Source organism: Protopterus annectens, chromosome 17.part0 (genome assembly GCF_019279795.1).
Source record: "Protopterus annectens isolate FY-2018-M chromosome 17.part0, PAN1.0, whole genome shotgun sequence".
Taxonomy (NCBI): Eukaryota; Metazoa; Chordata; order Ceratodontiformes; family Protopteridae; genus Protopterus; species Protopterus annectens.
In genome coordinates, this window is record NC_056751.1 from 712,479,841 (window position 1) to 712,496,755 (window position 16,915).

At 37.6% G+C, this 16,915-nt stretch overlaps 1 protein-coding gene across 2 annotated transcripts in view; it reads right to left on the reverse strand.

The window, feature by feature from the left end:
* Positions 1 to 16,915, reverse strand: part of KIRREL1 (kirre like nephrin family adhesion molecule 1) — a 1,121,500-nt gene that overhangs the window by 192,469 nt on the left and 912,116 nt on the right. For both annotated transcript variants that reach the window (XM_044059334.1, XM_044059335.1), the window contains 2 exons: positions 5,535 to 5,685; positions 5,260 to 5,365 (listed from right to left, as the gene is read on the reverse strand). In XM_044059334.1, coding sequence (XP_043915269.1) covers positions 5,260 to 5,365; positions 5,535 to 5,685 — 257 coding nt within the window. The remainder of the gene's footprint in view (positions 1 to 5,259; positions 5,366 to 5,534; positions 5,686 to 16,915) is intronic.

The following is a 16,915-nucleotide window of genomic DNA, read 5'->3' on the forward strand; positions in this document are numbered from 1 at the left end:
AAAATAACTTAGATTTAACACATAAGCAATTGTAATTGTTAGACCAGCATATAATATAGCTATAGTGCAAGGTACCAGTAATGTCAAATATTTGATATAAGAATGACTCTTCAAAGCATCTGCATATGGTAAGCTACATAGAGGTTAAGCAGAGCACAGATTTATTTAATCAACACGTTCAGTGTGCATAACATGTATTAGAACTTTAATGCAACACAGGTTTTGTACAGAAAAAATGATATAATGAGTAAGGCCGTCATTACATCTGTGATGATATATATGTAAATTTTTTTTTTTTTTATTTCTCCAAACCTTTTGAGTTTTTAATCTCATGACAGGAAGGGATCCCATTGCTAAGTCGGGGTATGATTAAAGTTCATGACTTTAGCATACCTCTCAACCTCCTAAAGCAAGAAATCTGGACAAAGCCATAAATAATGGGGGAACAAAGGCCAAAAATAGGAACAATTTTTAAATATCACACTTACAAACTTAAAACATTTATAGAATAACAGGTTTTGCATTAGCATGAATTTTCGGGAGGGTATGAAGTCTGAAACTCAGATGTCTGTCATTATTTTCTGACTTCAATTATCAATGATTTGCCATTGCTTATTTATAAGAAATAGACCAAAAATATGAGGCAAAAATCTGGACAATCTGTTGAGAGGTATGGACCTTAGTATTGCTTCAGTCTCTGATGTTTACTAAGAGTGCTTTACTCAATGCCTGCAATGTGCCCAGAATTGTTTCTTCCTGTAGTTTATATGGGGTTACATGTATTGTTAGCATACCTGTATGACAGTAAATTCATTTTTTTATTAGTCATGATGTTCCTAGTGCTACTGTTTGAGTATCTTTTTTCCACATTGCTCACGTTTGCTTTCAAATCCTGCTGTTTTATGAGTTTGCGTCTCCCACTATATAAAATCCTATAATTGCCGGATGTAGCAATTTCAATGATTAATCTTGCTTTTGTATTTTCTTTTCTTTGTCTGCTGTATGTGGCTTTCTTGCATCTATTTTCTGAACTACTGGCATTGGGGATTTCATGAAATATAAACTTCATCATTGTCAATAAAGCTTTGTGGTTTATGCTCCCATTGCTTGTCACCTACTTCTATACTGTAGTGTTTGCACAAAGCTAAGTATATCAGTTTTATCACATAATTATGCCATTCAGTATACAGACCCTCAGCCATAACCGTACAACCGACAATGGGTTTTACAACTGTTCCTAGTAGTTTTACAGAACCTGCATTTGTCTGTTTCTCCCACTTTTTCTGTACACTTTGTAAACCAACCCACTTGGGTCAGCATTATTCATCTTTCATCTTTTGGGTTAAATTCACCTCTCCTTATCCATTTCTACTTTAGATCATGATCAACCTGAGATTGTTCTAAAAGTTAAACCAAAATAGAAGAGAAAAACAAATCTGTAAGACAAAAACTCAGCACCAAAAGCAATCACACAGAAAAGATACTGTCTCAAGGAATTCATACACATCACGCTGAACGTTTTCACAACTAAATCACTGTCAGTAATGTAGATGAAATTTTGTACAACTCTAACAGATTGTTAAGCACTTTCATCCACAGGACATTATCAGAACTACTATAAAACACCACTGACACATATATACATCCAGCATTATATCACATAACCAAGTAACATCCAATAAACTTACAATATTAAAAGTATAACTAGCACTTCTACGCAAATATGCCAGATATGTATAATGGTAAAACTGTACACATCTATATATATATATATATATATATATATATATATATATATATATAGATGTGTGTGTGTGTGTGTGTATATATATATATATGTGTGTGTGTGTGTGTGTGTGTGTGTGTGTGTGTGTGTGTGTGCGTGTGCTGCTGATGGAAATATTATCATTTCTTCCAGGGTAGTTCCCTGCATTAAGCCTAATTTGCCACATAAGCCCATTGTATTCTAATTTATGCTTTCATGGGTCCCCTCTGGGTTCAATAGTAATTTGTTCTACTACTAAAAACAGGAATTATTATTGTTATGTTATCTACCTCAATCTATTAAAAAAACTCATATCAAACTTGCCTCTCTCTACCGCATTAAGCCATTTCTTACAAATCGACCAAGATTAAACATTACTAGAATTCACCTCCTATCTACTCTATTCTATGAACCCCCATCTTTACCAGACTTAGAAAAACTGAACTTTCCAAATGAGTCCTGTTATAATAAAATAGCCAAGTTCACCACTGACTCCCCTCACAGGTCCCACCATTGCTCCTCCCTACAACAATTAAACTGGTTAGAAACCCCCCCCCATTACCTAACCTACACTAAACTCATTATTGCCCCCCACTTAGTAAACCAGCCTGACAGAATCACAGAATTACATCACTTACTCAAGATATATAATAACACTCATCACCTCTGATCTACACATAAAACTCTCCTGCAACTCTCCAAAAGTAACAACAGGGCTGGGGATTCCCTCTATTCCCACCATAGCTCTAAAATCTGGAACTCTATTCCCTAACATATTTTAAACATCACTGACATAATTTAATTCAAAAAACAACTAAAAGACTACCTACATAGGCACTGGATCTGCTCCTAATCTCTCCCCTGTATGCTTTTCCCCCACCTATGAACCCCCTACTTACATATCAGATGCATCTTCTTCTTCAAACCCACTTCTCCTCTTTTACTTTCTTTGCTAACCTGACTAAAAATGAAACTTTCTCTCAATTACCCCATGAAAAAACTCATTCCTCCTTAACAATTTGATGATACTTTTGTATCAATCTATAATATTATTTTATAATATGGATTTGATGTTACACCTAATGATGCCAATCTATATTTATATTTGTCTTAAAATATCACTGTATTTGTTCCTATCATATTAATGCCTATGTAAGATGCTTGCTGGAGCTTTTCTCCCTGGACCTCCGTTAAAAATGGGCTCACACCCAGACAGACTCTCCCGGTTAACAAATGTAAAATAAGATAAATAAATAATGTACACTTTATGATATGTTTATATAGTGCATTGTTCCCATTAGCTTTTTTAAGTCAAAACAATGCCCCTAGCTACATTTGCTCCATCTTGTCCACCAAAACACTGACAGGGATTACAGGAGCATCTATACATGCTGGACATGAATTAATACCAAGAGTTTAGAATATGATTTTAGGTTCACACAGAAATTTAATTAATGCAGTGTGATTCCTGTCAATGTTTTTCCAGAGGGGGCCCATGAAAGCTTAAGTTAGAATACTCACATTTACAGTTGTATTTTTTATTAATATAAACTGTTTCACTAGTACATATTTTACTTCTATATGTGTTTCACATACTTCTGTAGAGATGTTATAGTACTTTTAATTTTATTGGCTGTTACTTTGTCACGTGATATAATGTTGAATGCATATATTTGTGTCAGTGGTGTTTTACGGTAGTTCTAATTATGTCCTGTAACTGAAAGCATGTAACTACCTATTAATGAGTTGTGTAGAATTTTTGCTGCATTTCTGGCTGTGCTTTACTGGGGAAAGCTTTCAGCCTGCTGTGTATAATTTCTGGGGACAGCATTGTTTCTGTATAGTTGCTTTTTGCTCTAGAAGTTGTCTATAATTGCCACAATATTTGTGTACTTTCCAGTTTTCTTTACTTTTCTTTACATTCTTTTGGGGTAATGAGCAGTCAGTTCTAACAGACAGGGTAACAGTGTCTGTAGTGGCATATAACTTTTTATTTATTTTTTTATTTATTGTACATTTGTTCACCGGGAAAGTCCGTCTAGGCCAGTGGCCCATTTTCAGTGGAGGCCCAGGGAGATAAGCTCCAAAACAGAAAACATTACAAGAAAATAAACATTACAAGAAATAACTGGTATTAATCAGTATTACAGATAGCATTCATACAAGAGATGCAAGTATCTGAGCACTAGTGCCCTTCACGATGAGGAGTTTATCTTGTATTGCCCAACTTCACCCTACAGCCACTTATTTAATAGAAGGCTGTTGTCTCACCTTATGGTATTATGTTATGTAGCTGTGACCGTGGGAAAAAAGATAAAGATGGCTTTGTGGTCTTACAGTCCTCTATTTACTCAGAAAACAGTTCCATTTTTCTATTACTGTTTAGGTGTAAAATTATTTTTTAATGTATATTTTTAATGTATAGGTTTAACTTTGCACCATTATTCTAGTAGGCCTGTCTACCCCCTTGCCCTCTGTCTTTCTTCATGAACTGCATGCCATAATACTGCTCCTTAAGGGGACTGTGGACCCACATAATTTCTTCACTTTCTTGTCTGTCCTTAAGTGTAAACAGATTAGTTCCCATAATCTCTCCATTTATACATTACAATTGTCTCCATCCTTTGACCTTTCCTTTTGCTTAATATCCTTATTCTTGTATGGGTAACAGGACTTCATAAATTGTTCTAACTGGAGTCTAACTGTGGCTAATATTACCTCTGTCTATTCCCCTAATGATACAACCCAGAATCGTACTGGCTCTGGATACCTTGGTTAAAGCTTTCTTTCTTTCTACCAGTTAATTTCTGCCTTCTCTACCATATCAAGGGCTTTTTAATGATCTGTACTTTCTTGATATGTTCTTTCTTTTGCTGCTGTCTTAATTATAACCCTGTTTCTGCTAAGCCAAGTCAGCGTGCTTTTACTCATAACTTATACCCTTTGATGTTTAGGGCAGCTCTGCAGTTCAGTGCCTCCCCTCTTTCATTAAGGTACACTTTTCCATATTTTGTCCAAGTGCTAGCATCTGTTAAGAGTTCATTCTTACATCTTGCGTGTCACGGCAGTTTCTCTTTTCTTTTCCTTTCTCATTCTCTTCTCATTATTTACCGAAAACTGATTACCTGTATCATGCCAATGGCCTGGCTTCCTGTTATGTTAATGCCTTGAGCTCCACTGTAGCGCTGATTACCTGCACATTGTGTCTGTAAGCTGACTGCCATACACATCACCTGCCTGTCTGATTGATTGCTTTTGTTAACCTTTCTCCCCTACTTTTGTTTTCATTTATGACTTACACAGCAAACCTGCTCTTGCTGGCCTGCTGCAGAATTCATTTTCTATACACTTGCAGGCATGTAATCGCTCCGCTATATTTTTGTTTGTTCCATTTGTCTTGGTACTCACTACCTGTATCATTAATCTCCCTGATTTGATTACTTTTTCGATACCTGTCTCATTGTACATCTGGACTTCTGAATAGGGAGTGTTACCTGAATCCTTGTATCGCTGGGTTGGCCACTGCTGTGCAGGTGAACACGACCCTTTCTCCTTCTAGCACCGTCTGTGGGTGGATAGACAGGGTAACTGTTGGTGGGTCTGTAGGCAAAACATGACAAAGGAAATGAGAAATTACTTGTGAACTGCGTACTCTGCATAATTCAAGAAGGTATTGTGGTTCATGCTTATCACTGCATGGACATGAGTATATAATGCGTCACATCGTCCTACCCTATAGTAGACAGCTATCTAGAAACTAAGAACTCACGGTGAACATTCAGTTTGATAGAAGTCTCCTTGCCACCAGGAAGTGCATCATTGCTAGTTTTGCAGGTAAAAGATCGTCCGATATCGACATCTGTTGGGGTAATGAGCAGTAAGCTGGTGGTCGTTTCCCGCTTTCCATCCTGCATTATTTCCTGTGAGATGTACAACAAGTGCATAAGAAGAGAAGGTCTCGGACAGAATAACTAGAACTACATATGATAGAGTCATTTTACACTTTAGACATTTAGATACATCTGACACAAAGGTGAGAAAACATTTGTTTTGTGAATAAATAGAGACATTAAATGAGACAGTCACGTTGCAGTCTTACTTATGCCTTAAAACATTCTAATTAGAAATGCGTTTTGAGTCTTAGATTTGCCAAAAGTAAAAACATAAAACACACTTAATGAGTCATAAGTGTTTAATCAAAATCACATGGCAGTGCTTAACCCACTTAAAAGTACTAAAAAATAACTATTAAAAATTAGCGAGAAAAGGCATTAGATCTTACAAGGAATATGCAGGAGGTCTCAGTTACGTTTGAAAATGTCGCAGTAGACCAGGGCTTTTGACAATAAACGGCTGTGCTATACAATAACATTTTTGGACAGCTAGGGAAGTGTATTTCAGCCATCGGCTAATGGCAGAAACTAACTTGCAAATTGCTGAAACAAAGAGGAGTTTCACTTTCTTCTTCTGAAAACAGCCATGAGACTTACTGTCTGCTGCATATGCTGAATGTATAAAGTGGTGGCACCCCAGATTAACATCTTTTTCAAAATACAGCAGTTCAGATGATTCAGCACTGTGCCCTATCCTGCTGAGACATTGTGCCAATACTGGAATTTATCCCATGTTATACTGGTGCAAGACACAGCTTAATTATTATTCAGAAGTAGTTGTTTACAGTTTTGCCATGATAGTTCTGTTATTAAAAGTAACTGTGCAAATCTGATTAACTCCAAATCCAGAAAGCTTTATACAAACAGGCATGTCCTTAAGAAGATATGAAAACAGAAAATATCGAATATAAATGAAACAGAAAATAGAAAAGATTACAGCATAACTGGAAGTCACTGGAGCTCACAATCTGACTTTGCAATGATTCTAAGAGTAGAGGCCATGTCAGACAAATGTTAATTGATTTCTTTGACTGGGTGACTAGGGTTATGGATCAGGGGAAAGCAGTTGTGCATTGCTTGGATTTCAGTAAAATCTTTGACTCTCTGTATCAGAGATGGCAGTTAGATAAAGCTGGGCAGGACAAGAATGCATTGTGTGTGAAGTGACAGACAGGAGAAAGAACTAGTGTGTTGCAAAAGAGGCTGGACTCAATGTCAGTGTTTTAAGTGGGTCTGTGGCTATTTGAAGAAAATGACACTAGCATTTTTCAGCAAGGTCAGCTTTTAGGGAAAAGGGGTGGAAAACAGGGGAAACATTGCACTAAAGGTCAAGGTGAGGTACACAGGCACCAGCTCTAAAGAAGAAAATGGAGGTGTAGTTTGACAGTAATTAAAAAAAAAACGTGGGGGATACATCCCTAGCATTGTTCTCTGGCAGTAGAAGGTTAAATTCTTAGACCTTCAAGAAGCTGTGAAAGTTTACCTCATGAGATCAGAAAACACTGATATTCACCAAGAAAGGAAGACAAGGGTACTCACAAAGGACAATCTGCACTGCTAATAACTGACCAAGGCTGGATGCTGGGATGTCCAGACAGCAGTATGCCACTAAGAGAAAGAGTTACCAACACTACTGAACATGTCATTATTGGAGATTCACTTAGAAACCGGAATCTAGTTCTGGTGGGTGCATATCCCTAAATATAAGGGCAGACCTAGTGTTGGTTCATAAAATGTAAACAAAGACGGGGCAAAAGCAGAGTTACAATGTCATTAGATGAGATTGCTAGAACTCTGCATGCACTGCCTGGTAGAAACATTCAAATACTTTCGGTGAATAAGCAGGAAAGCACCTTAAGGAAGATGAAAGGCTGTTAGGAATTTGAAAAGACACTACAGAGGCAGGGAACAGAAAGTACAGTTGTGTACCTACCATAAATGTAGATGTTCGAGTGTATTCACTGTTGCAGTCATTACACTTGGGTTATCCTGCTGGCAGGCTACCTGCAGTCGGCCTGAATTCCAAAGTCTAGGTCCGGCATCGGTTGCTGTCGCCTCTTCCCTAACGTCAGTGCACCAGGGGTATAAAAGATGCATCCGACGCCATTTTCTTCAGTCTCTCTTGCCGCACGGTGCCCAAAGCAAGAGCAGTTTGCAAGTGCCGGTTGGCCGACTCCTGAGATTTTCGAAATCGATTTCAGATCCGAAGTCTTCAATAAAGCTAAGTACCCCATTGGGGAAACTTTTTTTCTTGCTCCAGACCGATGCCAGAAAAAGTTAACAATTGTATTTCTTGTGGGAAGGAAATACCTCATAAGGATTTCCACTCTTACTGTATTCCTTGCCTAGGCCCTAACCACGATGTTGCTAGTTGTCGGTTTTGTGCTAGATTTAACCAATGCACTATTAAGTGTCGGTACAATTTTGCTTTTCATTATTTTGGCAGAAGGTTTAACTACATAATGCCGTCAGAACAACTGACAACCGGAATTCATAAAAAATGCAAGGATAAAGACAAGGACAAGTATCCGAGGTCCAAAACCGACGACGAAGCCTCTTCTAGGCCAGTTGCCGGTTCGCTGATGCTCAGTGAGGCACTTTTGCAGCCCCTGACTCCCTCTACCTCAGAGCCACAGGCTGCCTCCGACTCCCACATGGAGTCATGAATGGTTCACTAGTAGTGGTTTTGGGATGTCCATTAATTTTTGGACATCGATTTGACTTTCAATATATGTGATGGTCGAATCAAGGGTAAGATCTACAGGAAGAAAACCTTTGTGAACAACTATTTTCATAGATACAGCACCCACATCACATGAAGAAGGGAGTGGCGAAAGGACAAATCTTATAGCTCAGCAGATTAATGAGCAATGACAAATTTTTTGAGGAAATGTTAAATCATTTCTTCAGGGCCAGGGGATATTATTCTGATTGGCTAGCCACCTTCATTGGTGAAACTAATTTGTCATGGTCTGGGAAAGCTAAACCAATCTTTGGAAAGGACCAGGACAGTTGTCTATTGGTCACTGAGATTACACGCATCCCAGATTAATCTTCCAATTGGTTATAGGGGTGCCTTTCCACTCCTAATTACCATTGACATAACTATCATCAGAGATATCCTCCAGAATAACTGGAAAATAATTTTAGGCAATGGGGATGTTGCAAGAATTTTAGGAGAATACCCAATTTTCACCTACAAAAGGGTGAAATTCTATTAGATCCATTCTAGAAAAACAGAATGGACCAAAAAGAATTGGAGAGGGTACCTTTGGGACTTTTAAATGCGGCAATAGCAAGCAATGCCGCTTTATCTTTGCCGCTTTATCTCTAATACAAGTATTTTCATTAGTCATTTAAATATGACTATCTTTGCATACCAAAGGTACAATTGTGGTTTGAAGGGAATTGTTTACTTAGCTCACTGTGATTCATGCACATGCTTTTACAATGGAAAGACTTTTAGGAAGCTGTCTCACAGAATTTATGAACATTCATTAGCAATAGCAAGAGGGGGGACTGGTAATGCCCTAGCGAGACATGCTTTGCAAGGTGATAATCATAATAAATTCCAGTTCTTTGTGCTAGATTCTGTTGACATGAGTGAGTCCTCTGGCAACTATAATGTGCTTTAAGAATGCCAAGAGTCAGAATGGCAAATCAGACTGACTTTGGATAAATATCCTGGTTTAAATGAAACTGTCAACATAAAATGTTTTTTACTAGCACAAATAATTTAAATGTGATTGTGGAAAACTACAAATTTATGTTTTACATTTGCTAGTTTGATTTACTACTTTGATTTGTATTGACATGTCACTTTAACAGCTGGGGAAAAGGGGTTTGGATGTTTTTATCATGTGATCTGTTGGACATAATTTCTAAACCTGATATGCGTTGCATTACATTTATCTGATGAAGTTCTTGGTGTATGAATAAAGAACAAAAGCACCTATTTTAAGAACAGGTCATGGTGGCCCCCTAAGTTTGCTGAATAGAATGTGTTTCTAGCATACCCCTACATATAACTGACCAGAGCTACAGACTTCATCCAGGTGGGAGTGGTAAAATGATTGATACAAATAAAAGGGTAGACTGTGTAGACTGTACAATAATCAAAGGGGTGGCTTTGGGATATGTCATACGAGACCTCTAGGAACAGGAACAGGAATATAAACAGTACATTTACGTACACAAAAGGCACATAACCTGAGGGTTGGAAGAATAGATCCGGCGAATGTCACTTCATGAAATCAGCCTTTGACCAGTCATTATATTCTGCCCATTAATATTTAAATTCATTATAAATGTAGTGTGTCAACGAATCTGTTTCTTTTGCAATACCTATCATTTGATGCAATATTTCCCAAATACCATTTATAAATGTGTTATAAAATAAGCTCTCCAGCAAGGATTATATAAAGGCAAACACTTTATGTGGTGGGTCTGTAGAAAGCTGCACTGCATACCTGTAATTAGTTTGCCTAATTATTTATTCATTACCTGAATGTATAAGTTAATATGATTACTGTGGTTCAAAGAGATCAGCTTTTCACTGACGACCTGGTTTGGTCAAAAATACTTCCCTACATCTGGTACTGAAGATTGTTCTAGGGTGTTAGTAAAGATCAGTTTTCTGGAAAGAGAATCACAGCTAAATAAACAGATGTGTTAGAAGCATATCTCCTCCTCCATTAAAAGGACAGTTATAATCCACAGCTGAATAAATTGGTTTCGTTAGGTAAGACATGCAACAGTGCATAACAGAAGAGAGTACAGTAAGCATGGAAAAGCTGGCAGGAAAGAAAATGTTAAACTAAACGAATGAGAAACAAGTTCCTGGCAAAGCTGAAACAGATGATCTCTAAGAAAAGCAAAGTAGAAAAGGATTTGTTTGTTCTACATTTTAGTTATGTTTTAGTTATTTAAATTCTTAGTTAATGCAGATATTAAGAATCAGGCCAGATTTATCAGTAATGCCATTTTGTGATTGGCTATTTGCCGTCTGAATTTTTATTTCTTATTCATCATTTTTTAAATAATTAGAATTTCAGTGCATTTATTTTAGTGGGTAGTATTGTTTTGGGAGAGAGGATCATGTGTGTTTATTTTCTTTTTCACTATGAATGGGGTATGAATAGCGAGGAGTTTTCTTAACTTGATGATGGGCAGAATAAGTGTGTTAGGAAAAATGTGAGACATTTCTGATTAAAATAAACTGTAGTCACAAATGCATGAATGATAACATTGTGTAAAAAAAATTGAAATGGTGGTACCCTAGAGTACTGCCTTTATTCTGAGGTACAGTGATCTCAGAGTTAGCATATATATTACAAAGACATGCGGCTGGAGCATTTCTCCCCAGGCCTCTGCTGAAAATTGGCTTGTTCCAAGTCGGACTTTCCAGGTAAACAAAAGTTAAATAAATAAATATAAATATATAAATAGCTCCCCATGCCAGGGAATGCAAAAATATTTGTAAGTGTTACAGTGATATTCATGTTGAGTGTTATGGTGTGAGACTGCAATTTTATTATCACACTTTTTAGTATTGATGATTACCCGACTGCACTTCTGTCCTGAAGCTGTAGAATAGTGATACTGACCCATTGACGCAGGTGAAGTACTATGATTAATTATGTTGATTTGCTGTCAATAAAAAATTCTAAATTTTGTTGTTGATACACACTTTTAGCAAATACATTGTCAGTGTCCACTATTAAAATAAACATGAAACACTTGAGTGCCTGAATTATAACAAGTCAAATATCTTCCATTGTAGGTGTAGGGGGGGTTGGCTGATATACTTAGAACTAGGTCCACTTGGTGGTAATGCCATTTTTTTACTGGCTACTTGCAGACTTTTTCATTCTATTATTTTTATTTATACATTTTAATTTGAAGCAGCTTCATTTCCAAGTTGGAGGAGTTTTTTGTGCATTTTGCAGGTACAGTATGTGTAGTTTTTTTCCCAAGTTTTTAGTAGGCTTTGGAGAAGTTGCCTTAATTGATGATGCAGATAGAATGGTGATAAATGATGTCTGTAGGATAAGTCAGAAACAAATAACTATCTGCATTGTTATACCAGAAACACACACAACCTGTATCAGTTTCCATTGTTCATGTGTTATACACACACACACACACACACACACATATATATATATATATATATATATATATATATATATATATATATATACATATATATTATGTAGATATATGTACATATATACACACATAAATACACAGACATATAGCACCAGTGGCAGTCAGATCAGTTAAGTAATCCGCGTATTAGTTTCGAAAATATGCAATCATTTCTAACCTTCTAAGTAGTTCTACACAATACATACTGCTAGCTGTAAATAAAAGGTCAGTTTCATGAAATTACTTGTTTCACTCTGCTGCAGTTGAATAGGGCAGCCACGGTGGTGCAGTGGTTAGCATTGTTGCCTCACAGTAAGAGGTTCTCCGGTTTGATCCTCAGCTGGGGTGCCTTCTGTGCAGAGTCTGCATGTCCTCCCTGTGTTTGCGTGGGTTTCCTCCGGGTGCTCTGATTTCCTCCCACATCCCAAAGACATGCTGCAGGTGGATTGGACACTCTAAATTGGCCCTAGGTGTGAGTGCATGTGTGTGTGTGCCTTCTGTGGAAGGTTGGGCGCCAGGCTGGCAACTCAACACTGTAAAACTCCACTAACAATCATGAGCGGACAGGTGATCCACTGTGGCGACCCCTAATCGGGGGAAAAGCCGGAAGAAGAATCTGCTGCAGTTGAATAACATATACTGAATTTACAAAACTTTTAAATGCAAACACAAAAAGGCAACAAAAAAGCACAACTGGTAACGCAAATAATATGTGAATGCCGAAACAGGTTACAGGGTCCACATAGGAGAATAAAGATCCATCCAAGATACAAAATGAAAGTTATTTATTAGATTTAGCGCTTTCATCCACTAATCCTGTGGACTTCATCAGAATCAAAGTCACATTGTGTTAAAAATACACACACATACACACACACACACACACACATATATATATATATATATATATATATATATATATATATATGCATAAAAGAAATAAAATTCAAAAAGTCGTGTCTACATAACAAAGATTGACACCCCATGATTGCTTAATTAAAAGGGCACTGTACTACAACATCGTGTATTGCTTAAAAACAAAATACTGGGGTCCATATCACCATGTCAAACAATAAAAAGAGTGAACGCTCTTTTATCAAACACTAACAACTGAAAGTAGTAAATGTCAAACACACAGAACAGCGATTTTTTTTCACTTGGAAAAAAAATCGCTGCTCTGCAAAAAAAAAAAAAAAAATCCAAACACAAAATAAAGTGGGGGGCTTCGCCCTCACACACCCACCCCCTAAATATACAAATTCTGAGATCGCACCACAGTGGAGGAAATGGCAAAGTCTCGAAAACGGCCCAGCATTTTTTTTCCCTGGGAAAAAAATTGCTGTTCCGTGTGTTAGGCATTCAGTGCTTTTGACTTTTAGTGCTCGATAAAATGTTTTGCTCTTTTTATTATTCGACTTCGTAATATAGACCCAAATACTGTATGGATACAATTAAAGATATATAACATAAATAATGTGTACAATAATGTTGCCATGAGCCTCTCATTCTCACAATAATAACTAATAAAAGTCCATAAGTATTTTCATCAAATAGTGAAATCAGTTCAACTTTACAAAAAACTAAACAAGCCATAACCCATGAGCCAAGAAATATTTAATATTTTAACCATCTTCTAAAGGCATCCTACAGCAAAATCTGCAGAACAAGCAATGCTTTTTGCATTTGTTAGTTTATTTTCTTCACAACCCATATTTCTGCAAATGCAAATCTAACAAAGATGGCAAAGTAGATAAAATAATGTTTCTGGTAGTGACTGTATGTTAGTGATAATGCTGCTGTTCATGAACTAGGTCTAAACAGGCCACACTCTACTACAGGATCAAAATCCCACAGTCAAACTTAATTAAGCACTTTGACTGAAACATTTTGAAACATTACGCTTTTCTTTTCTTTTGTAGTTCTGCTGCCATTTTTAGCACTTAAAACATCTTTATACGGAAAAATTTAGAGAAACTGAGAAATGGATAACAAAGACATGCAAGGCTGATTAGTTTCAGTTTGATATGTAGAACAATACGTAATACTTTAACTCCGGTATGACTGCATCTTTATTTGAAATGGAAAGTCAGTCTGAGTGCTTAAGTTACAGGCTACAATACCTTTAATACATTTTGAACTCCCTCAGCCCAGGATAAAACAAAGAGACGATGTGTCTCAAGTTCATAACGGATTAGTACACTGCTAGACTGGTCCAACATGACTCACTTGAGCTGCTCCATGCAACTAACCATAGGTGTGAACCCCTATCATATCCTTGCTAGATACAGATCCCCTACCATGAGTCTGGAAAACCATTCCTCCTACCTAAACCTACTGGAATCTCTTAATATTCAACCTAACACCATATGTACGGGTGACATAAACTACCTCACCATAAACTGAGAGACTTATATGACCCATAATTCACTTGCCCAGAGGTGTTTGGACTTCATCAACGCAAATACCCTGGAGCAACTACTTAGCTCTCCTACTAGAGGCACAAATATCCTAGACCTGGTACTCATGAACATTGGGAGGGGGGTGCTGCTCTCTCCTGTGCATCACCTCCTCCCTGGTAAGGTCTGTCCACAAAAGGATCTCCTTTAGTATTAAAACTAACCTTGAACCCCCATCAAACTCCAAACCTATTTAAGAACTGTGCTAAGGCCAATTACCTCAAACTAAGTGACAGCTTATTAAACTTCCAAGCCCCTCTGAACCCAGGTAACACTGAGGCCTACTCTGAGCTGTACACAAAAGCACTGTACAAGCACATTCATGGCTGCATAGAGAAGGCAGTACCTGTCCAATTGAAACCTATGATTACTGGCAAAAATAAACCACACTGGTGGACTCTTAGCATAAATAGGCTATTCAACAAAAGGAAAAAACTCATCTCCAAAGCTAAGAAGGAACAGATAAATCAGTGTAAAAAGACACTCACCAGTCAAAACAAACAAATTATAGAGCTGGTCAAATCTGCCAAAGCAAACTATGAGGCAAAGATTGCATGCCAGGTAAAAGATAACCATAAGGCTTTTTTTTAATTATATTTGTAACCTCAGAGGAAATGCTCAGCAATGTGCCGAGTTAATCATTAATGGCAACACTTAATACTCCGCATGAAACTATAGCAAACCTGTTGGCCATCAAGTTCAGTTCAAACCCCCCCATCACCTCCTGCCACACCCAAAGAAATACCTGCAAACATTCCCTTACTAGTCATTATGAGGGAACGGGTCCTTACTGTGCTCACTAAAGCCAAAAACACAGCCTCCATGGGTCCCAACAACACTCCAGGATACTTCTTAAATAGCTTAAAACAGAATCTATCAGAGTCACTAGAATCCCTCTTTATCCACAACCTCCGAACTTGCTTTGTCCCAGAGGTACAGAGAACTGCAACAGTCATCCCTCTGCACAAGGGGGGCCCATCAAGAGACCCAGGAAACTATAGATCCATAAGCTTGACCAGTGTTATCTGCAATACCATGGACAGAATTATCATGGACCTTATCAATAATGACATAGGAACTCTCCAAAAACTGGAACAGACCCAATTTGGCTTTGTCAAAAGGAGGTCTTGCAAGTTCAACCTGGAGGACTTCTAAAGTCACCAGGGCCATGGATGAGGATAAAACAGTACACGCACTGCTTGTCTAGCCCTGGCCAAAGCTTTCAACACAATTCCCCATTCAGGGATCATGGATAAATTTAATGAGTTAGGCATAAATCCCTACCTCATCAGATGGATAGCCAAGTGGCTCAGTGACAGAACACATGTCCAGATAGGTGAATCCACTTCTGATAAGAAACCTGTTATTAGTGGTGTCCCACAGAACTCAGTGTTGGGACCACTCCTGTTAGATATATAATTCTCTGAAGTGAAGGCCAATATTGGGGGTCTCTGGCTCACCAAGTTCGCTGACAACTGCAATGTGGGAGCAATCAGTGAATCCCCAAATGATGCTGACATCCTGCAAACAGGCCGAAACATGACAAATGACTGTGCCAAAACCATGGTCTGAGACTAAATGCTAAAAAATGCATAATCATACCCTTCAGTAAATCAGATATCCCTGCAAATTATAATAGTGATAGCATACCCTAAAATTAGACCTAGGGGTGAGGTGCCTAGGAACACAGATAGATAGTAACCTAAACTTTGACATCAAGTAGCTATAGTAGTGAGGAAATCCTTCTGTGTGGCTCAACTTATAAGTAAAGGCATGGCATCAAGATCAAAGGAAGTCATAGTGCCATTGTATTCTTCCCTCATCAGACCCATAATCGAGTTCAATGCTCCCTTCTGTATGTACCTAAGCAGGCACTTACACCAAGTGGACCTGCCCCAGAGATTTCTCATTAAAAAAAAATACATGTTATAAGTCAAAGTCAAATTAAACTTTATTGTCATTTAGAACTACACACATGTAGCCTAAACAAAATTTTGTGAATCAGCTTAATTCTTGAGATTACAAAGGAAAGTGAAACACATACAAGTAGAGGAATAAACATAACTAACAAATACAATACTATTCCCAATGCACACAAGAAAGAGCACAGACATTTACCAACACTCATCCTCCCCTGAGTTAAATTAACTACCCTATTGAAAGTAACACAAAACACACTACAGATTGAAAGTTATTTGTCTAATATTGCACTTGAGTGAGTTAAATAATACTGACTATGGATACAATAAATAAATATTGCACTTACTTGGAATATATACAAGTATATATTGGCACAAATAAATAAAAATTGACTTATTATGTGTCCAGACCCCTGGAATTAGTTTCCGAGTTCAGAAGTCTAATCACTGTAGGGTAGAAACTGTTACTGAATCTTGTAGTCCTGCAGCAGATGCTGCAATATTTCCTGCCCAATGCCAGGTGCTTAAACAGTGCATGCACAGGATGTGTGTTATCCTGTATTATTTGGTGGTTGCCTCTTGCAGAATAAAGATGTTGTATCGATGAAAGACTGGAACCTGTTACCTTCTCTGCAACCCTCACACTCTTTGTAGCTCCTTCCTTTCTGTAACTGTGCAGCTTCCAAACCACACGGTGAAGTTGCAGGTGAGATTGCTCTCTATTGCACCTCT